The sequence below is a fragment of the Gouania willdenowi genome, chromosome 21, assembly GCF_900634775.1.
Source record: "Gouania willdenowi chromosome 21, fGouWil2.1, whole genome shotgun sequence".
In the NCBI taxonomy this organism is placed as follows: domain Eukaryota; kingdom Metazoa; phylum Chordata; class Actinopteri; order Blenniiformes; family Gobiesocidae; genus Gouania; species Gouania willdenowi.
In genome coordinates this window covers 1448056-1470218 of record NC_041064.1, presented here as the reverse complement: position 1 = coordinate 1470218, position 22163 = coordinate 1448056, and the positions used below count along the sequence as shown (strand labels likewise).

Here is a 22163-nt window from a genome sequence, read left to right as displayed (position 1 = left end):
CACACACAACACACACATACACACACACACACACACACACACACACACACACACAAATTGATGCTGGAAGGTGCAGCTAAAGCTGTGGTGTTATGAGGGGTGGATCACTTCTAAATTCATGCGCATTAGTCCAACGAACGCATAAACGAACGCGTACCCTGCGCGCCTGCACGTCTGATCTACATTTTCCAATGACTTAGAATGGGTAGACGGGCACATGCACAAGTCACGTCCGCATGTGTGCTTTAATGTACATACACATTCAAGTGTATGCACACCTACGCCACACCTGGATGTACACCTAACAAACATAAACATATCAGTCACACGAAGACGCAGGTGTGGCGTGAGTGAAGTTATAGTGATCAGGTGACCTTCACTATCAACAAACCCACCATATTGAAATGGTAACTGTGTTATTTCTTTACCAAATATTGCGTTACAGTACTAGTTACTGTCAAAAGTAATGTTGGGGCTGTAACGTGTTACATGTAACATACATTACCGCCTAACACTGCCTACTACTGAAATTACCGTATTTTTCGGACTTATAATCAGGTGCGCCTTATGCATGTATTAATATGTCAAAATGTTTTAGTACAACTTTGGTCAAGTATGAAGCTGCACGCTTCAGGGCTACCGTAGTCAGGCGCCTCGAGGAGTGATATGTATGAGTACTGTGCTTCAACAAACTGGTAATACCGGTGTTATTGTGTGTATAAGGACCCCAAAATGACACCTGTTAAGAGACATGCTTACGAAGCGGATTTCAAACTCAAGGCTATCAGTCACGCTTTAGAGCATGGGAATAGAGCAGGTGCAAGAGAATTCAATGTTAATGAATCAATGGTGCAGAAGTGAGAGAAGCAAGAAGACAACCTGCGCCAATTAAAAAAGACCAAACAGAGTTTCCGAGGGAACAAAGCAAAATGGCCACGGTTAGAGAACAAAATTGAACAGTGGGTTATTGAACAGAGAACAGCAGGTAGAAACGTCTCTACAGTCTCTATTTGACTCAAAGCCGCAGCGGTAACACTTGATATAAAGATCAACGACTTCCGAGGAGGTCCTTCTTGGCGCTTCCTGTTTGTCTGGAATCATCACCGAACAGCTGAGTGACAGCAACGGGACTGACTCGGATAATGACGAGAGGGATCCAGGCATGCTTGATGCTGCAATCGCACAACTGTTTAACTCAGATACTGAAGATGAAGAATTTGGTGGATTTGTGGAAGACGACTGAACTGTAAAAGTGTGTATTGTTCTGTATTTTATGTGTTAAACCTGAACAGTGCTGAGAGTTATTGTTAGAGTTTGACTTATCAGACTATTTTGTTTCACTTAATGTCTTTAATAATAATAATAATAATAATAATAATAAACCGGTGCACTTTATGTATGATAATAGACCCGGTCAGACTTGTTTATTGGTAGTGCGCTTTATAATCCGGTGCGCCTTATACTCTGAAAAATAAGGTAGGTAAATTTAGTGTAAATTAGGCAGGCAGATAGATGTGTGATGGACTGGTGCACATGAATTTAGAAGTGATCCACCCCTCATAGTGGTGTGTGTTTGTGTGTGCTGACCTGGTGATATAGTCTCCACTGACATGTTGATGTCAGGGTTAAAATCCTTCCATTTGTCTCCGTGAGTGAGGAACTGAACCAGGTACTTCAGTTTGACCTGATCAGGACTGTAGACCACGTACTCATCATCCTGCAAAAAACACACACACACACACACACACACACACAGCTGATCAATGAGCCTTAAAGAGGCAGTGTTATGAATAAATCACTTTCTAATAGGGATGTAACGACTCATTCAACTCCGAATACGATTCGATTTACGATACGATTCTCTCACAATTTATTTTACAAAATGGAACTGTAGACAAATGAAAATGAAAATACTATACTATTTTCCTTTTATTTTTCATTGTCAAAAGTATCCCTTGATAAACTATTCAAAACAATGCCATTTAACTAAAAATAAATCTTGAATGAAATAAATAAAGGAATAATACAAATGAAGAAGAAGCCTATTAATTTAAATTCTGGTTCTATAGTAAACAATGCAAAACTACATAATGGTTCCTTTTCTTTTTAAAAGTGCAACTGAAAATTTATTTTGTGCCTTAACAATTGCTTTAAAAAAAAAAAGTCATTGCACTGTATTTATGTCAGATATTTGTTTGGACCAGCAGAGGGCGCTGGTAACCCAGTGGTCAGTTGGCATGCAGCTAATCTAGCAGTGAAGAAGAGATGCTATGCTAGCAGACAGCGCTAATAGAAAAACGTGACTTTTACAGATATTCAAGTAATATTACAGATATTCTTTTGGTGCTAAAGGGGTAAGGAATCATTTATGAACATGTTTAAGAGTAGAAGGCGGCCAGAAAGTGAGTAGTAGCAGATTCCGCCCGCCGCCTACACTTCTGGACAAGAGAAGGATAAATAGATACCGCCCTCTGCTGTTTAAAAAAAGTACTGTGATTCAATTTTCAGAGTATCGACGTGAACCGTGGTACCTTTGAATCGGTTTTTAACTGCCTTACAATTAATCGTTACATCCCTACTTTCTAATGGTTTTGGTACAGTGATATACATTCCTTTAGCCTTATTCAGTGGGTCAAAGTGTAAATAGTTGTGTTTCCTCCCTCCCTTGTCAGCTCCAAATGGGACGTCACATCGCAGGAACTCCTTCTCCTGACAATCCTGGTTTCTCCTACCTTATAATAATGTGAACTCCTTCCTCTCAAACAAACATGTCGAAGACAGGTTGATATTACAGTTAATATTTTTACGTTCAGTATATAGATTATCCAGTATATAGATAATCCGAAATGCAGCGTGTGCACTCACAATCAGTTTCATTTTTAGTAGCCGTTATATCGCCTCGTATCACCTTTATGGGATGATCTGACGTGTTTGTGACCCAATGTGATGCAGCGCTCAGACTAAACAATGAACTGTCATCTTAAATGGATTATTCCTGTGGTTAGAAGAGGTGCAGAGGAGAAGACAGTGACTTAGCAGCTCTGGTGAGTGTTTGAAACAGCTAATGCTTTACTTTTATATATCCATGTGTTTCACTGTAATGTGCAGTTTTTTTTCATCTAATAACAATATCAAGAGTGTGTGGATAGCAAAAGACAATTGCTATGGTGATCAGCTGTTTAAATCCCACACATCAAACACAGACGCAGTGTAATAAGTGCAAGCCACGCCCTCTCAAAAAACAGCCTGTTTTTGAAAGCGTCGTGAAAGTGACTTTTCAGAGGCTAAAACTCTGTAAATCCTCAAATACTATTTTTGGGGTTCTTAGAACAAATGCAGATGGATGAAAAACAGCAGAATACTGGACCTTAAACCTTGAGAAATACATCAGGCAATGATTCAAATCAAATTTCTTTTTTAAAGGATATTCCTGGAGAACTCTGTTGGTTTGGTCCTAAATCCTGGTCTTTGTCTCTCACTCCTACCTGAAAGTGTGGCGTGGCGTTGGTGTTGGGGCCCTTCATCCCGATCACGCTGTGGAACCCGTCAGGAGCTTTGGTCCGAGTCACGTCTTCTCTAAACACCTTCATTGATTCTCCCAGGGCCACGTCACACACCAGCATGAGGCGGGATCCGTCTGTGCTGCTGGGGCTGGAGTACTGCAGGCTGGCCCTGGGGTCATGATGGAGGTGGTCATGTGACACTAAGAATGATCATGTGACTGTATACCAGGGATGTCAAACTCATTTTAGTTCAGGGGCCAAACAAGGACCATTTAGATCTTAAGTGGATGATTTAGGTGGGACATTATGGTGCTCGAGTTTTTAATATCTGTCCCTGCATGATCTTCTCTTCAAAAATGTGTGGATTTTGTAACCAATTTTTGAGTAATTTAGTTCAATTATTGGTGAGAAATTGCAAGATTTTTTGAAAAACTTATTTCTTTCCAAAATTTGCTAATTTGTGAAGTTTCATTGAAATTATGAATTTGAGATATCTACAGCTGAATTATTTGATAATATACACAATAATAATGTTTTCTTTATCATTTTTACAGTGTTCTGTGGGCAGAATTGGATGTTCTAAGGCAGTGGTTCTCAAACTTTTTGGTTCTAGTCCCCCCTTTGTCCGACTACAACATTTTGCTTAGAAAACTATTCAAAAACAACTATAGATCATAACGATGGAATGAACGAGTGAAAACACAGTATGTAGTGAAGTGGTTCGTGACCCCATTGAAGAATTTCTCATGAATTTTTTACTGCATTTTAGTTGAACTAGATTTATATTTCACAAAGTGAAAGTATAGAAATAAAGGGTAACACATTAGTTTATGGAACACCTATTTACTATTAATAAGTTGCTTATTTACATGCAATGTAGCAACATATTGACTCTGAATTAGTTCTTATTAATGCCTTATTCTGCATGGCCTTATTATACAACCAGTAAGCCATTAACTAAGAGTTTTTCCTCAATAACCTCAGAATTATTATTTATTAGTAGTAAGTAAGGAAGTTGTTGAATTAATTATGATCTCAAAATACTAGGGTTAACGTTAATCCTAATCCTAAACCTGTTTGGACTGCGAGACTGTCATTAAGTGTATAATAAGGCATCATTAAGAATAAGCCATTAATGAGGCATTAATAAGTAATAAGCAACTAATTAATGGTTAATAAATGTTCCCTAAACTAAAGTGTTACCAAATAAAGTTGTTTAAGATTTTGTGATGTTTTAGTTTCTAAAAAAAAGAATATAATTCAAAAATCCATTAAAATTTTTCTGCAGTTTCAGGGTACCCCACATGGGGTCCCGACCCCAAGGTTGAAAAACATTGATTTAGTGGCTCTGAATACATTTTCCACTCTCTCTCTCTCAAGTACCCCCTGTAGTGCCATCGCGTACCCTGAGGGGTACACGTAACCAAATTTAACAAACACTGCTCGAAAGGGCCGGACTTGGCCCCCGGGCCTTGCGTTGGACACAGGTGATCTGTACAAACCTCATGTCTGCACTGAAGTAGATCCCTGCGCCCAGTTTACCCACGTCCGTCCTCTGGATGCCATGAGCCTCCTCGGCCACACGGGGCAGCAGCAGACCCCTGCACAACATTTACACTATCAAACACAGATTTCTGAGCTTTTGTTTGAGTTCAGTAGTTTTTTAGATACAAACCAAATTCCTTCCGTACTAGCTGGTACCAATTCACGTAAAATCAAACGGTACCATGTTTGGGTACCTAAATGCATCCTTGTGACTGTGAGGGAGTGGAAGAGTTGGAGATTTCCCGAACAGTACCTGAACATAACATTGCACGCACAAGAGCGTAATAACTAGGCTGTTATCTCTGCTCTATAATCAGACTCTCCTTCACCTTGTGGGTGAATGGACCAAATAAACTAAACATGCTCCTCCCACAAACAGCTCTGAGGATAAATAGGATTAGACCCAATTACGCTCTGGTACTCACAATAGCACCGAACAAAGTGGTAACAGAGACGTGCACAGAGGTTTTCACCTATTTTTTCAGACGTTTTCACCTGTGCACAAATGCAAAAAAGTTCAATTCTCACATTATAGAGCTGCTTTTTAATTTATGCATTATTAAAAAATAAATAAAAAGATCTAGTTGTAACCGTTTTCATGATGAAGAAATTTGTGAAGCAAATGTTGCTACAACACAAACAGTTGGATGTTGATTTGATATATTTATTAAAGTTTATTATTTTAATATTATTATGAGAAATAAATGTGGTAAATTGGAAAATTTGGGGACTTATTATTTACCATTTATTATTACAACACAAAAGTACAGAAAATTGGTCTAGTTGAGTACTGATACTGATTCACAGGTAGCAAGTATGTGTTCAAAGGTACACATCCCTATTGAGAAGTGCAACTTAAAAATGTCATTTTTTTCCCTAAATCATTGTGAAAATATTTACAAACAATAAATGGTCCAATCAGTGCAGAGAATGGTAAGTGAGCGTGACCTCACCGAGACAGGATGCCCACAAAGTTCCTGGGACTGGACGAGTGCAGGAGAGGTTTGATGTTCCCGATGTCGCTCCTGAACGTCTGAAGCTCTGAGCCTCGCGCCACGAGCACAATCTGCTGAACCTGCACTTCTCTGCACAGAAGGAAACAAACATATATAAACCAAAGAATTAGTAATCATGGAATGATGAGCATGGAGGAACTGGGATGAATGGGATGTTCTGATGAGTGTTTCCCAGCATGCAACGCAGTAGGACCGTGAGTGCCCTGTGGGTCCCTCAGACCCCAGACACTGACCTGAGGTCCAGCAGGTTGACAACCGCCTGGTACTCAGAGGAGTCGACAGGAAGTGGTTCCATGCTGCATCTCAGGGCCCGGAACTTCCCCAAAGAGAAGGAGGAGGGGGAGGGGCTCCTCCAAGCCGTCTCACTCAGACTCAGCACGTCTCGGATCACCTTACAGACGCACACACAGTTCAGTGTTCACTGAGAAAACAACCAACGCTCTTTCTGTCAGCTTTAAAACAGAGGAGGTCAAATTAAATCACTCATCAGTAACACAGGGTTCTCTCCAGCACTGTTGAACGTTGGGGCTCCCTATATTGTGATGTTGATCGCCTACGCTGTGATGTTGATCCGCTACGCTGTGATGTTGATCCCCTATATTGTGATGTTGATCGCCTATATTGTGATGTTGATCGCCTATATTGTGATGTTGATCCGCTACGCTGTAATGTTGATCGCCTACGCTGTGATGTTGATCCGCTACGCTGTGATGTTGATCCCCTATACTGTGATGTTCCTTTTTTAATCAGTACTGTCATAATAATTGTTGCACAATTGGACACAAAAGAAACTTCCAGGCGTGCATGGTTTGTTTTAACTCTTAATAATCTAAATAACCCAAAAACACAAACACCATCTATTTAATACATTAATACTATTTAATTGGATGCTTCCATCTTTACCTGAGGAGTTCATCCTACACTTTGTAACTCATAATCACCATCCAATATAAACAGTGTGCTTTATAATCTAAAAATGTATGAGTTTCGTTTCAATAACAGTCCCAATATTACTGCAGGTCCCTAATAATACTGAACCTCATTTAAATCTGAAAATAGCGTCTATGAATCAAATGTAATTTGATGTCAGAACAGTGTGTGTGTGTATTTAATAGTGCATGACTGACTACACTCATCATCATCTTCACCTATTCAACAAATAACTTCTGATTTTAAAGTAAGGCTGGAACAAAGATAAAAAAGAAAACAAACTTTAGCTTCACTTTACAAAATTATACATTTCAAACACTCGCTCTTATACCTCGCAACCCCCCTACGCTGTCAATAGTTCCTGGTGAGAACCCTACTAACAGTTACCTGACACAGGTCCAGTTTCTCAGAGAGCAGCTTGGTAGAGGCACCAGCAGGGGGCGCTCTGTGGGGGACCAGAGAGTAAAACTCAGCCAGGAGCGCCATCACGTCACCACCACCCAGCTTCCTCTGAGCCTGCAGCAGCAAACCCTCAGCCCTGCTGACCTGCACACACACATTAACACACTGGATTCACATTGGTTTTATACAAATATTCAAACTGAATATTTGTATAAAACCAAAGTGAAACCAGTTTTTAATTTTTATAAAAAAAAAAAACAATGTGAAACCACCTCTTGTTCAATAATATCGTCATAAAATGTCATCGCCACCTGATCTTATTTGTATTTTTGATTTTGAATTGCATTGCAATAATAATTTATGGGATTACTTGTGCAATAACATGTCCATCTTTATATGCACTGTGTGCATGATAGTGTTCATACAGTGTATACAGACTTACATGTTGATGTTACTGACTCTTTTCAACATTTTTTATGCATATTTTTTTTTCTTTTTTAAACTTTTATATTTTTATCTAATCTAATTTAGCACAGAATGAGTTTCTTGTGTTATCCTGCTTTGCTGCTGTAACACTGTAAATTTCTCCACTGTGAGATGAATAAAGGATTTTCTTATCTTTTGTGAAACCAGTTTCAATATTTATATAAAACCTTGTAAAAATTTGAAATGGTTTTTAAGCTTCTAGAATACATGTTGTTTTATGCGTGCGTAAGTGCGTTACTATGCATGTGTGTACATTGCGTGCGTGTGTGTGCGTGTTACTGTGTGTGCGTGTGTGTGTGTGTTACTGTGTGTGCGTCTCACATCGCTGAGGCTCAGCGTGTGGATGGGAACACTGAGCACGGCGTCCAGGCAGCCCAGAGCCTCGGTCCACAGCGTCTCCACCAGCACGCACACCTCCTTCTGTGGGACGCTGTGTGTCAGCTTCTCCTCCAGCAGTAGCTGCCAATCACAATCAATCACCAGATCCATCAATATTTAACACAAACACACTAAGAAATTATCAAACAACTTTCATAACTATTCAAATTAACCACAATAAACAGGCTTTCATCTCTTTACTCTGACTTCATCAACTGCAACAGAAAAGAGGCTAAAAAACTAGTCAACCCTTAACTTTCTCAGCATTTAATACAAACCACCATCAGGCCTTTAAATATCTGAGCATCGTCAGGAAACAAATCAACATAAAAAAGAATGAGTTGAATGAGGAGTGTTTGGAAGTTTGTCAAGAAACAACAAAGGTTTAAAGTCGCGTTCACACCAAACGTGACTTCAGCGACTGGATTAGATTCTAAACCAATATAAATGATGTGACGTCAAGTGACACGACTCACGCAATTCCAGCGACTTTGTTGCGTGTCCTAAGTCGCTCAAAGTGGAAAATTTTGAACTTTTCAAGCGACTTCTCCTGACGCTGTCACGACATCCAATCAGCAACGAGTTTCTCTCTCCGTCACTTCCTGGTAGTGGCTGTACACTTCCTCTACGTACTGGGTTAGGGTTAATAAAAAGTTTTTAAAAAAGTAACAGTAGATTTTTCTGAACTCTTTCCACCCCTGAGAATAAGTGATCAGCCCTCTGTGCTGCACACACATACTATTCACACTAATCACACTAGAGCTGTCACGATACCAAAATGATTAACCACGATATATACCAGACAAAGGATCACGGTTCTGGGTAATATCTCGATACTGAAGCCTTTTTTACAATGATTATTTTTATGAACTGTAATAAATTTGTACAAGTTAGAAATACTTATTAATTACTTATAGTGTTGTTTGGTGCATGAACAAAAGCATATAAGCAATAAAAAACTTATAAATGAAGATTTCTATGGTTGAAATTAAAAAAGTTTCCTTTGCACATCAATTTATGTTTAACTAATATAAAAAAATCAACTTATAATAACAAATCCACTGTCTTTTAAAAAAAATCTATTTGACAATAATTGTTCTTCTCCAACATAATAAACCATAGAGAATAAAATGCAAGAAACAGGAACTGATTCTCTGAGAAAACTATATATGTATGTATTTTCTGGATGACGTCACCAGTGTTTTATGAGATTGGATGTGATCCTCCTTTGCATGTATATAATATGTAAATATTGTACGCCGCCGCTGCAGACTCGCCGCTCAGGCTTCTGCCATGTGTCGTCTGGTGTTTGTGACTGTAAGCCGTACACGCTAACAGCTTGTTGTTTGTTTTTAAGTGAGTTTCTGTTGAAGCGGAGCTGTCTTCAGTTCCTTCATGACGGCAGAAACACACGAACAGCCAATCAGCTAACAGATGGGCGGACCCAGCGTGAGGAAACAGCTAATCATATCTCAGTACATCACCAGTAACAGGCAAACAGCCAATCATTCAGCAGCTGTGTAGTTTGGTTGCCATGTTGGTTGGTTTTCAGTGAGTGGCAGTGAGTTTAGACTGTGCAGTGAGGAGCCAGGAGGAGAGTAGAGGCAGTACTGGCACCGCGGGGTACCGTGTGTATCGTGCAACTACAATTCATACTATTCATATTATTCCCTGGTCTTCACGTCACTAGAGAGATGAAGTGATAAAGCGACCAAAATAAGTGACAATGTTCAAGCGACTCATCACGGGAGATTTAAGCGACTATAGTCGATGTTAATGCACATTAGTAGTTCTATTCCTAAATAATCAGGTCAGTTAGTATCACAGAGGCTGAAAGGGTCCATGACAGACCTGATGAAGAGTTGATGAGCCCAGGTCCAGGTCCAGGTCCAGGTCCTCTGAAGAATGGAGGTGTCGCTGCAAACCAGAACTGACCAAAGCCTGGCTCATCTTTACGTAGAGCTGCAGCGCCTCCTCAGACGTGGAGGGGAACACCATGTCACACTGCTAACAGCAACAAAAGCAGTTAGCACGTTAGCATGTCCACATATTTACATGGTTTATTAGTAGAATAAGATGTGTAGTGTGATTAAAAGGATGTGAACGCAGCACGTTCTTTGACCTCCAGTGGCGCTCACCTTTCCTGTAGCTCCGCCCCTCCACTGAGTAAGCACACGGTACGTCTGCGTAGCCGACGCCCTGCAGCTGTGCAGCTCCAACACACAGCACGGCTCAGCCTGCGCCTGCACACAAGGTTACACACATCTACAAACACAGCTACACATATCTACACCTAGCTACACACAACTACACACAGTTACACATATCTACACCTAGCTACACACAACTACACACAGTTACACATATCTACACGTAGTTACACACAACTACACACAGTTACACAAATATACACAAGGTTACACACATCTACAACTAGTTCAATACAACTACACAAAGTTACACACATCTACACACAGCTAAAAACCGTTACACACAATTACACACCATTACACAATTTTAAACACATCTACACAAGGTTACACACAACTACACACAGTTAAATACCGTTACACACATCTACCCAGTGTTACAAACATCTATACAGATTTACACACATCTATACATGGTTACACAGTTACACACAACTACAAAGTTAAACACAGCTACACACTTACACACACATCTAAACACCGTTACAAAAATCTACACATTGTTACACAAGGTTACACACACATCTACACAGTGTTACACACACATCTACACAGTGTTACACACACATCTACACAGTGTTACCCTCTTGCTGTAGAAGGAATATTTGGCCACGTTGAAGTTTTCTGGGAACTCTGGAACGTCTGAGTCACTGATGCTGTAAACTCTGAGAAACAAAAAACAGAACTGTGAACTGGTTCCATCAGTGGATCCACTGGGATGGAACAGGTCGTTGTTCCTCAAATGTTTCCTGGAACACTCGTTCCTACCTGAACTTTCCCAGGATCTTCACTCCCATCGTTGTTGTCATGTCCATTCGTTCAACCACCTGCAAATCTGCACGCACACACAAATTTCTTCTGGTTTAGCACCCGATTTAAAATAGTTTCAAACTGATATGAAGCTGGTTTCACACTGGTTCAACAATCACTTTAACTTGGTTTAACACAGGTATAAATCTGGTTTCACACTTGTTTTAAACTGGTTTCACACCGTTTTTAAGCTGCTTTCATACTGGTATCAAAGTGGTTCAACACTTATTTTAAATTGGTTTAACAATGATTTTAAAATAGTTTCACATTAGTATTTGGAGTGGTTTCACACTGGTAATAAACTGGTTTTATACTGTTTCACACTGATATAAAACTGGATTAACACTGTTATGGAAATGTTTTTAACACTGGTATTAAACTGGCTTATCACTTGTTTAAACTGGTTTCACACTGATATAAAACAAAGATGAACCTATGGTTCTATGAACCCTGAATGACTGCCAGAGCACTGAATATTCCCCTTCGCACATGCGCAGTGCGAGTATGTATACCAACAATGTCACCCATGACCCCTGGATGATCTGGAGGAAGCTTATATTTTCAGGTGTCACTCCAGGACACTTTCCTACAGAATCTTCTCGCGAGCACACATGGAGCTCTGGCGGTCATTTGGGATTCATGGAACCATTGTTACATTTGTAACTCTTTGCAATATTTCATCCCCGCTGACCTCCAGAGGCAGTGCTTTAAGCACTGAATGACTTATACCAGAAAAGTCATGAAGGATCCTGCTTACCACACCTCAGTGTGTAGGGTCAGGGGACTCTGGCCGAAGGACCACAGGCAATGGATGGGGTGTGGCCACCTTTACCGAGTAGAATCTGGAGAAAGTGCCCGGCGATGCCATGAGGCCGCTGGGCTTCACTTTTACGTGGTGATGGAAAATGGAGAGCGGTAAGGAGAGAGTCTGGCTGTGTTTGTGTGTGGAAAGGAGGAGCTGCTGCTGGTTCTGCAGCAACGTACGAACTTTTTTGACTCTAAATCACTGCACGTTGTTTGCATCATTGCGTCACACGCTACTATATGGCTTTGATTTTAACTCATTCCACCGAAGGCCGAATGTTGCTTTTTTTGCAATGTTCGATGTACTAAATATTTGGTGCATCCTTACCAACAGAGATTGCTAATGGGCGAAGCTAACACTAACCATACACTCACCGCTGTAGCTCCTGGAGGGCGAATGCTCGCGGCTCCGACCTACCAGCAGTGGTAGCTGTAGCAGTAGCTGTAAGCACAATCTTCCAGCAAACTTAGCGCGAGCAGAAAAAAAGGAAAGTGCCCTGGAGTGACACCGGAAGATATAAGCTTCCTCCGGGTCATCCAGGGGTCACGAACAACATTGCTGGTATACACACTTGCACTGCGCATGCGCGATGGGGAATATTCAGTGCTTAAAGCACTGACTCTGACAGTCAGCAGGGATGAAACAGAACTGGTTTCACACTGGAATTAAACTGGTTTAATACCTGTTTTAAAATGGTTGTTTTCTAGTTCGACACTGTTATTACAATGGTTCAACACTTTTTTTTTAATTATTTTAACCTAGTTTCACACTACTATTTAGAGGGGTTTCTCATTGGTGATAAACTGGTTTCACACTGGAATTAAACTGGTTTAGCACCTGTTTTAAAATGTGTCACAGTGATTTAACACTCACTTTAAACTGGTATCACACCATTTTCACTCTGGTATTTGGAGTGTGAACTGTTCACACTGAGGTGCACTAACATCAGAGGTCAAAGTTCAGAGGTCATCTAAGCATTCGACCTCTGAGGGACCTGAGAGTAGTTGATATCTCACCTTGTTCTGTGGGCGGAGCCTGTCTGGGTGGAGGCGGAGCAGGAACAACTGAGTGAGGCGAGGACGTGTCCAACTTGAACCCGTCCACAGAGAGCAGCTGTCCGCTCTCCAAACAGCGGTGCAGGTACTCCGGGCTCACCACGGGCACCTGGTGCCTCTGGACGCTGCGTAGCCGCGTGGAACTGAGCTGGGACACGTCAGAGACCACGACCAAAGAACACTGTAGGACACATGAGACCATCAGAGACCACTGTAGGGGACACTAGACCACCAGAGACCACTGTAGGAGACACTAGACCACCAGAGACCACTGTAGGAGACACTAGACCACCAGAGACCACTGTAGGAGACACTAGACCACCAGAGACCACTGTAGGAGACACTAGACCACCAGAGACCACTGATGGAGACACGAGACCACCAGAGACCACTGATGGAGACACGAGACCACCACTTTGACAGGACCAGATCTATTGTGTATCTATCTGTACCTGTGCTGTGATGATGAAGGTGATGCTTCCTCCGTTCTCCGTCACCGCTGATCTCAGCTTCTTCTTCTCGCTGAGGGACAAGTTCCTTAGCTCCAGAAACACGGAGCAGTTCTCAAAAACCAACATGTTGACCTGAGGAAGCAAAGGATTCAGGAGGGAAAGCGAAGACGATCAATGTCTGGATTAGTGACAAAAAACTGGTGAGAAAGGAATGGAAGAGGGAAGACATCACATTACATAATCATCATCACCTGCCCTTCAGAAGAAATTATAATACATTACATATTATTATTGGTGGGAATCAAATAAAAAAGTTATCTAATTAATTAGAGACTTGCAAATAATTAACCTAAATTAAGGGTCATTGGAGTTTGGCATCATATAATTGGGAGGTTTTTCTCTCAGTGTGATTGGTACCATTATATATATATATATATATATATATATATATATCTTTACTTTGCACATTGTCTCCTCCTGCTGGTTTCTATCAGTACTACAGGGAACAAGACACGCGGAAGTAAAGTGTCAACTCAGCCAAACAAACGTTTAAAGTCAGTGTGAATCAACACCTACACACACATCTACACACACACACACACACACGCTATGGATAACACACTCACAAAAGCACGTTTTTAATCACACACTGAACCAGGAAGCAGGAAAACCGGAAGTGTTGGACAAAAATAAAGAATTTCTCACACGTTTGTGTGTGTAAGGTAAATAAAGAGGAGATACCTTACAGCTGTGCAGCAGCTGGAGCCGCTCAGTGACTGGCAAAGGTTGACTGTTTGATTCCCACCGCCGTGAGCCCGTGGGCAGGGGGTCAAGCTGCCTGTGTGCGCTCGTTTTGACGCGCGCATGCGCATCCACCTGAATACGGCAGACTTTCAAAATAAAAGTTTCACCCTCATGATTTGAGCTTCACAAATGATCAGCAATATAAACAGAACTAAAGTTAATAGTTATTTATTTCTTTGTCTTCTAAGCAGCAAAAACAGGCCAATGGCCCTCAAGGTGGCGCTACAGCAAACCTCTACATTTCACACCATGTCTGCTACAGATTTGTTACTTTCACCAAACTGTTGAACCCAACACTGAATAAACCTTTGTGCCTTTAAACCTTTTTGCAAATTAGGATTCAATGTGATTATTATTATTATTATTATTATTATTATTATTATTATTATTATTATTATTATTATTATTATTATTATTATTATTGCTTTGATTTATATAGCACTTTCTTCAAAGACACAAAGTGTGCACAGAAACCAATTTACTCACAACAGTCATACCGGTGGTGGTAAGCTACAATGTAGCCACAGCTGCCCTGGGGCTGACTGACAAAAGTGCAGTTGCTATTTTGCGCCTACGGCCCCTCTGACCCCACCAAGTAAGTAAATAAGTAAGTAATTTATTTATAAAGTGCTTTTTGCAGATAAAATCACAAAGTGCTGTACAGAACAAAGGAGAAAATAAAACAACAGGAACAACATCATAAAAGGATAATTAATTAATTCCATTTAACTAAAAGCTTTTCTGAAAAGTGAAGTCTTCAACAGTTTCTTAACGTGACCACACAGTTGAGCTCCCTGAGAAACTGGTGAAGGTCATTCCAGAGTCTGGGGGCCACAGCCTGGAACACCAGGTCAAAAACGACAACAAAACTGCATAAAATAAGAGAAAAATACATTGAATAATAAAAAACATCAGACAAACAACAAGAAAACACACATAAATGATGGTGATTAGAACATGAAGTGAAAATACAAAGGTCAGTGTTGGTCCCACATCAGGACGGAGATGACTGGAAATAATAAAAAATATGAGGAGATTTTGCCATTGATTTATGTTTAGGATTTTTTATCTTTCCAATTCCAAAGAGGTCTTGGAGATGGATAATTCTGCTCTCTTCCCATGTTTTTAGATAGAGCAGTGTTTTTCTATTTCCAAAGTCAGGGATGTGCCGGCTTGGAGACAGGATGCTAGTTTTTAACTGAACATTTGTAATGTCCAGGGCTTTCCACCACGCAGTCAGGGTGGAGGCAATCAGTGGGTTTTTAAAGCAGTTATGATGTTTGAGGGTCGCAGAGATAAAAGGGAGATCAGAGAGTTTAATATGTTTACAGTCTAACTGTTCTATTTCTAGTCAGGTGTTGTGGTATTCTTTTGGTTTTAGCCATTCTGTTAAATATAGAATTTGGTTTGCTAGGTAATAATGCATGAAATTAGGAGCTTCCAACCCACCCTCGCTTTTATTGTTTTGAAGGGTTGAAAGGCTTATTTTAGGTTTTTTATTCCTAGCATAGAATTTTGTAATTGCAGAATCTAATCTTTTGAACCATTGTGTTGGTGGTTTCAGTGGATCATAGAGAACAGATAGTTTATTTTAGGTAAGATTTTCATTTTAACTGAGGCTATTCTGCCAAGGAGTGAGATGTGGAGATTGTTCCATCTCCGCAGATCTTCTGTGACTTTATCCAACAGTGGATCCAGGTTCAGTTTAATTAATTCATTTAGGTTTGGTGATATATTTAAGCCTAGATATTTAATTGTATTTGTGGGGGAGGGGTATTGTGGGTTATGGCTTACTGGGTTCCATGATTTTTTTGTTAAAGGAAGGATTGATGATTTTGACCAGTTAATGGAATAGTCTGATAATTTAGAGAAGCTGTTTATTAGTTTAAATAATTCTTCTAATGAGGATTGGGGTTCTTCTAAATAAAGTAAAATATCATCCGCATAAAGATTAATTTTGTGTTCTGAGATGGATGAGTGGATTCCTTTAATAACAGAGTTCTGACGTACAACTGCTGCGAGAGGTTCAACAAATATTGCAAAAAGCAAAGGTGAGAGTGGACAACCTTGTCTGGTTCCCCTCTGCAGTGAGAAGCTTTGGGATGTTATTTTGTTTGTGGTTACTAAGGCCTTAGGTTTAGTGTAGAGGGTGGAGATCCATTGTATGAATGATTCTCCAAAGCCAAATTTGCCAAGGACAGTTAGGAGGAATGACCAGTTGACTCTATCGAATGCTTTTTCTGCATGTATGATATAATCTTCCCTCTGATGACAGCCTTGCCAGTTTCCCAGAGTAAGGACGGTGACACTTCCGGGGAGTCGTTTGTTCATAGAAAGTCCTCCCATTCTTTTCTTATCATTTTTCCAAATTCACAGTTATTAAGTAATGAAGTATTAAAGCGCCATAGAGAGGATAATTTCTAATTAAAGTCACACTTCAGGGTGAGGGATATCGGCGCATGATTGCTAATGATTATAGGATTTTTTGAGAGGAAATCTTATGTACGATGGAATTATTTGAGAGAAAGAAATCAATTCGGGAGAAGGATTTATGCACAGGGGAGAAGAAGGTGTATTCTTTTTTTAGTTGAGTTGTTCAGTCTCCATACGTCTCCTATTCCATGATCATCCATGTAATTCATTAATACTTTAGCAGATCGGGATGGTTTTGTATTTGGGCACTTACTGGATCTGTCTAATGATGTGTTGAGTGTCAGATTGAAGTCACCTCCGATGATTAATGATGAGTCAGCAGAAAGGTCTGATAGCTCCGAAAAAACTTTATGGATGAATTCAGGGTCGTCATTATTGGGGGCATAGAGGTTTAGAATTATGAAACATTTATTATAGATTACCACTTTGATAATAATATATCTACGCTCTGGGTCTATGGTGGAGTTGATTATGTTAAAGAGCAACCTTTTGTTGAAAAGAATCAAGACTCCTCTTTGTCTGGAATTGTAACACGAATTATATATCTAAAACTATCTATATATCTAAATTTGAGTCTGTCAGAGATTTTTCTTCTGATTTAAGTCAGTGAGTTTATTAAAAGAGGACATCTGCATTTAATCTCGATACATAATTAAATATCTTAATCTTTTTAGCCTGCGAGCGAATGCCACGCACATTCCAGAATGTTACTGTAAAGTGAGACATGGAGAGTAGTGGTGTTTAGTCCATACAGATGTGAGCATAACCCTGAGTCTGAGCATTGGTGCACAGCTGTGTCATAGAAAGCTTGGATGCAAGAAAAAAAGAGGAGAAATACTTATCATGCGATATCACTACAACAACAACAAACACTATAAAAAGAGTAAGACAAGCAAGAGGTGGTTATATGAAGTGTTGGGGGGGGTTGGAGAGTAAAGTGTTGACATGGGGGTAGAGAGTGTCCTGTGAGAGTGTACGCGCCTATACGTGTTTACCAACATCTGTGCAAATATATAGCATACATACATATGTAGGAGGATGAGTTAATAATAGGTTATATAACTAAGAATATTAATTATGATTATTAATATTACTTCAACTTTTGCGGCGTGCCACTCCTGTTAACAGGAGAATTATGTCTAAGTTTTTAGACTAAACCCATTAATTTGAAACCAGGGAAAAGTGAATTCTAACAGCAAATCTACACCATAATCACAGCTTTAATGAATCAGAGGAATCAAAGATTACGTTTAGCCTTTATTCAAAATTCAACAATTAACACAGTCAAAATATCAATTGAAATGGGATAATTAAATCATGATAAAATGCATTTCTCGGCTAATAAAAGTGAGGATTATATGTAATAAAGTGAAACCACTATTCTAGGTGAATGCTAATCTACTAAGTATTGAATAAAAATGCAGGATACATCCATCCATCCATTTTCATACCCGCTTATTCCCGTTTAACAGGGTCGCGGGGGTCTGCCGGTGCCAATTTCTGGCTCTCATAGGGCGCTTGGCGGGGGTACACCCTGGACAGGGCGCCAGTCCATCACAGGGCAATGCAGGATACATATTCAAATAATAAGATCATGAAATCGAAGAATAAAATCATAAAGAGAGCTCATAAAACAAAGGGCAGAAGACAGACGGGGAGAACGAACAAACATGAATGAGATGAACTGTGTGGAACATGTGCGTGTAGGTATGTGTGCAGTTATAGAAGTATGTATGTGAACTATAGTGGATCAAGTTTGCTGATGCAAGTTCGTTCAGGTACCTTGAAGATGATGTCAGGGTTGGACCTGGAGGTTCTGTATTGTAGAAATGCAGCGGGACGTGTATAGCCCCTTCAGCCGATCCAAGCGGTTCTGGCCTTCACAGCTGGGTTAGAGAGTGGCTCGTGGCATACCACAGTGGGTCGCGAGCCGGGCTTCTTTCGGCTGTTATGCATGTCACTAGATGCTGGATTCGTCCGAACCAAGCAAGCTGTTGTTCCAAAAACTGTTTCAACTAAAAATAAAATAAAATAAATGAAAAGATGGGGAAGGGAAACGCGTTGAGTATGAATCACCAGCGTCCCAAAACTAAAGTTTGGAGCGGCTTTCTTCCTTTTAAAAGATTGTCTTTGAGACTTGCCTCCCAAGAGGAAAGGCTTTGTTGATTGGTTTAAAGTTGCCAACATCTCAGCTGACTGCCTGTGGGTGTGTCTGGGGTGTGTGTGTAAAGTGGAATGACAGACAACAGAGGGAATTCCTAAACATAGAAAAATGCCTGATAATTAATTCCACATATTTCAAAACATCTTTTCAACATCAAATCATATCATGTATTATGAAACATTTTGATACCAGACACGACTGGAAAATAGCCTAGTATTACTTTAGGAACCGGTTAATGAATTTTACTTGTGATTACTCGTAAACATAAATGTAAAAAATCATGTGATGCCTCTTCTGTACTATATGGTTGCAGTAGATACCTTAAACTAACTTTTGTGATGTTTTCTGGTATTTTAAGCACTTTTTAAATGATGAAACATTTAAAATAGCATTCTGTGGGTACAAAATTATCTGAAAAGAGTGGAATAGGACAGACAATATTTGCAATTTCAATTTCTGCAGAAACCATTCCAATAATGTTTTTGTTTGTAACTTTTCAAACATAATACAATTTGTTTGTTCTCCTTTTTCACTGGGACACATCTCAGAGAAGGCCTGGAAAGTGTCCTTCTGTGACAGCTCACCACAGGGGGTCAGGGGTCAGTGGGACAGTTCTGTGATCTTACAGCATCCCAAAGGTATCTGTTTGTAAAGGAGGGAGAAGACGGATGTTCTTCCCCCGTGTGGAGTCGTAAAAAGAGTTCATACTGAACTCTTCAAAGTGTTGGGCCAGTCTTTTCGGCTACGTTATTGGGTTCAAAAGGCCGCATAGTGGGGTTAGCTATGCACCTCAAAGTTACTGGGGCAGTTATTTTGTAATAAAAAACAGTTTGTGATAAAGAAACAGGCTCCTTTGTTAATTCCTGTTAGGAAGAGGGTCTTTAGGCTTGATGTGGTTTGGTTCCCTACACATACATACATACACACACATCCACTTACGTATATAGACATTTTTTTTCACTTTTTAATTCTTTTTATTTTTTTTCTAATTATTATTGTTTTATTTCATTTATATATATATATATATATATATATATATATATATATATATATATATATATATATATATATATATATATATATATATATATATGTGTGTGTGTATGTGTATGTGTGTATGTGTGTATGTGTATGCATATATATATGCATATACTTATACATACACATACACACACATAGAGCACATACATTTATTTTACCTTTAAAATAGTGCTACCTTAGCTTCAACATGAGTGGAGAATTATCCTTTGAATGTTGACTCACCTGTTTTTGTTTTTTTTTTCTTAGTAGAGTCAGGTGATGATGTTCGAATTCCTAAAAAGTTGGCCATCTAAGTAAAGCTCGTCTACGACCAGTTTTTAATTTTTGCCTCTCTGTCGGTTTTCTTTGAAAATAAGATACAGGGTTTTTTGACCTTTTTCAAATGTTATAAAACATCATGTTTTATCACATTTGGCACATCTGTAGATTAGATTTCAGGCAGTGATGCTGCACACAGAGACAGTGTTACATGTAACTCTCCTATTCTGATTGTTTTTACTGTTATGAAAGGAATAATGCAGTGAGGTTCAGGCCTTAAAGTGTTTGTGCACATTTGTCTGAGGATTTTTCATTTAAAGATCATCAATTTATCCTGCTTGTAAAGTTAAAGTTAAACGCCTGAGTTCATGTCAAGACCCTGATTTGGTTTCATCACTACATAATAACATTCATTTGTTTCCTCACCTCAAAGTATTTCTCACCACTTATCCCAATCATTGGATCAAATCATCATTAGTGTGCAGATCATCCACATTTTATTTCAAGGGCAACTCCCAAATATCATCAACACAAACTTTGCATGTGAGCAGCTGCTCTCTACAATCATCACAGTTTGAGAAGAAGATTTTCAGACATCAACAGCACAGTGTGATACAATTACACATCAGCAGTCTCTCTCTCTCTCTCTTTACAGTATGTTGGCCTCACTGGAACCAGACTTCAGAATCTGAAGAGAAAAAATACATTTCACACATTTCCTGAACCAAGGATACAGAAATGCATAGATCACAGGGTTTAGTAAGGAGTTGATAAAAAACACACATGAAAAAACAACATAAGATGATGCCTTTAACCCTGCAAACCCTGCTGAAAGTGTAGCAATATAAAGTGGAGATAAACACATTATAGACACAACAACCACTACACCCAGAGCTCTGGCTGCTTTCAGCTCTGATCTGTTAACCTTCAGTGATCCATGAAGTGTCACCACTGTAACATGAGAGCGCATGGCCCGGGCCTGAGACACAGCCACTGCAAACACTCTCACATACAAGACCACTATGATACTCACTGGAATGAGGAATTTCAGAAGGAGACTCACAATTCCTGCAACAGGAGGTAAATAAACTACACACTCTCCTACACAGGTATTAAACCCACCTGGATGTTCAATATTGTCTTTGAGCATTGTAGTGTAACAGACCACAGAACAAAACCAACATAAGACAACACTCATCTTTGCTGTGTTTGGAGTAACTTTGGTAGAATAGTGCATTGGATCACAAACAGCCACATAACGATCAACTGATATCAGCACAACAGTTCCTACTGAAGCAGCAGTTGAAATAGAAGTTAAGAATGCATTAAAGACACACCAGCCATCACTGAAATACCAGCAGCCGTCTAAGAGCAGGATCTGAAAAATCCAAACAAATCCCACAGAGAAATCTGACAGAGCGAGAGAGAGGAGGAGGAAGTTGGTGGGAGTGTGCAGCTTCCTGCAGGAGTTAGAGAGCAACACACTGATCATTATATTATACGACAGTTCTGATCAAAGCAGATAACAGCAGGAGTCAAACACAGAAACATTCAACAATGTAACAACAGTTCATTAAACAACAGAACATGTCATTACTTGAAGTGTGAGATAGAGATGATGACCAGCAGGTTGAGGGTCACAGTGAGCACAGAGATGGAGGACAGGATGATGGAAATGAGCACAGACACTGAGTGAGAGCGCATGATCCTCCTGCACGAGGAGTTTCCCAGGTGTGGATAGCAGAGCTCAGCTTCATCAGGTGTGCTCATAGTGAGGAGGAGAACCTGCTGAGCTCTGCAGCGTTCTGCCTCAGGCTCTCTGATGTACAACTGATATATTATTCCTGCTCAAACACAGGGATGTGGAGGTT

General features: G+C 39.8%; 2 protein-coding genes across 8 annotated transcripts in view; both read right to left on the bottom strand.

Moving 5' to 3' along the window:
* Positions 1-14456, bottom strand: part of parp4 (poly (ADP-ribose) polymerase family, member 4) — a 41910-nt gene extending 27454 nt beyond the window's left edge. For 3 of the 7 annotated variants that reach the window (XR_003672614.1, XM_028435453.1, XM_028435459.1), the window contains exons 1-14: positions 14334-14456; positions 13593-13724; positions 13102-13321; positions 11239-11305; positions 11054-11135; positions 10399-10503; positions 10112-10267; positions 8204-8341; positions 7382-7540; positions 6298-6455; positions 6002-6133; positions 5006-5104; positions 3486-3672; positions 1588-1717 (exon numbers count right to left, since the gene is read on the bottom strand). Coding sequence is in view for 6 of the 7 variants with exons in the window: in XM_028435453.1 (XP_028291254.1) it covers positions 1588-1717; positions 3486-3672; positions 5006-5104; positions 6002-6133; positions 6298-6455; positions 7382-7540; positions 8204-8341; positions 10112-10267; positions 10399-10503; positions 11054-11135; positions 11239-11305; positions 13102-13321; positions 13593-13718 (1759 nt within the window). In the remaining variant the exon portion in view is untranslated. Of the gene's footprint in view, positions 1-1587; positions 1718-3485; positions 3673-5005; positions 5105-6001; positions 6134-6297; positions 6456-7381; positions 7541-8203; positions 8342-10111; positions 10268-10398; positions 10504-11053; positions 11136-11238; positions 11306-13101; positions 13322-13592; positions 13790-14333 lie in introns of all 7 variants that reach the window. The other 4 variants (XM_028435458.1, XM_028435455.1, XM_028435456.1 and 1 more) reach the window with 4 other exon arrangements.
* A 6485-nt stretch (positions 14457-20941) lies between these two features.
* On the bottom strand, positions 20942-22163 carry LOC114455056 (trace amine-associated receptor 8a-like). Its single transcript, XM_028436063.1, has 2 exons — positions 21890-22163; positions 20942-21752 (listed from the first exon to the last, which is right to left on the bottom strand). The coding sequence occupies exons 1-2, from the start codon at positions 22060-22062 to the stop codon at positions 20942-20944; spliced, it is 984 nt and encodes a 327-aa protein (XP_028291864.1). The 5' UTR covers positions 22063-22163.

Coding starts and splice junctions, on each gene's coding strand:
- LOC114455056 (XM_028436063.1), bottom strand. CDS start 22,062: ATGAGCACACCTGATGAAGCTGAGCTCTGCTATCCACACCTGGGAAAC. Junction 21,753..21,889: donor ATCTCTATCTCACACTTCAA/GTAATGACATGT, acceptor TAACTCCTGCAG/GAAGCTGCACACTCCCACCA.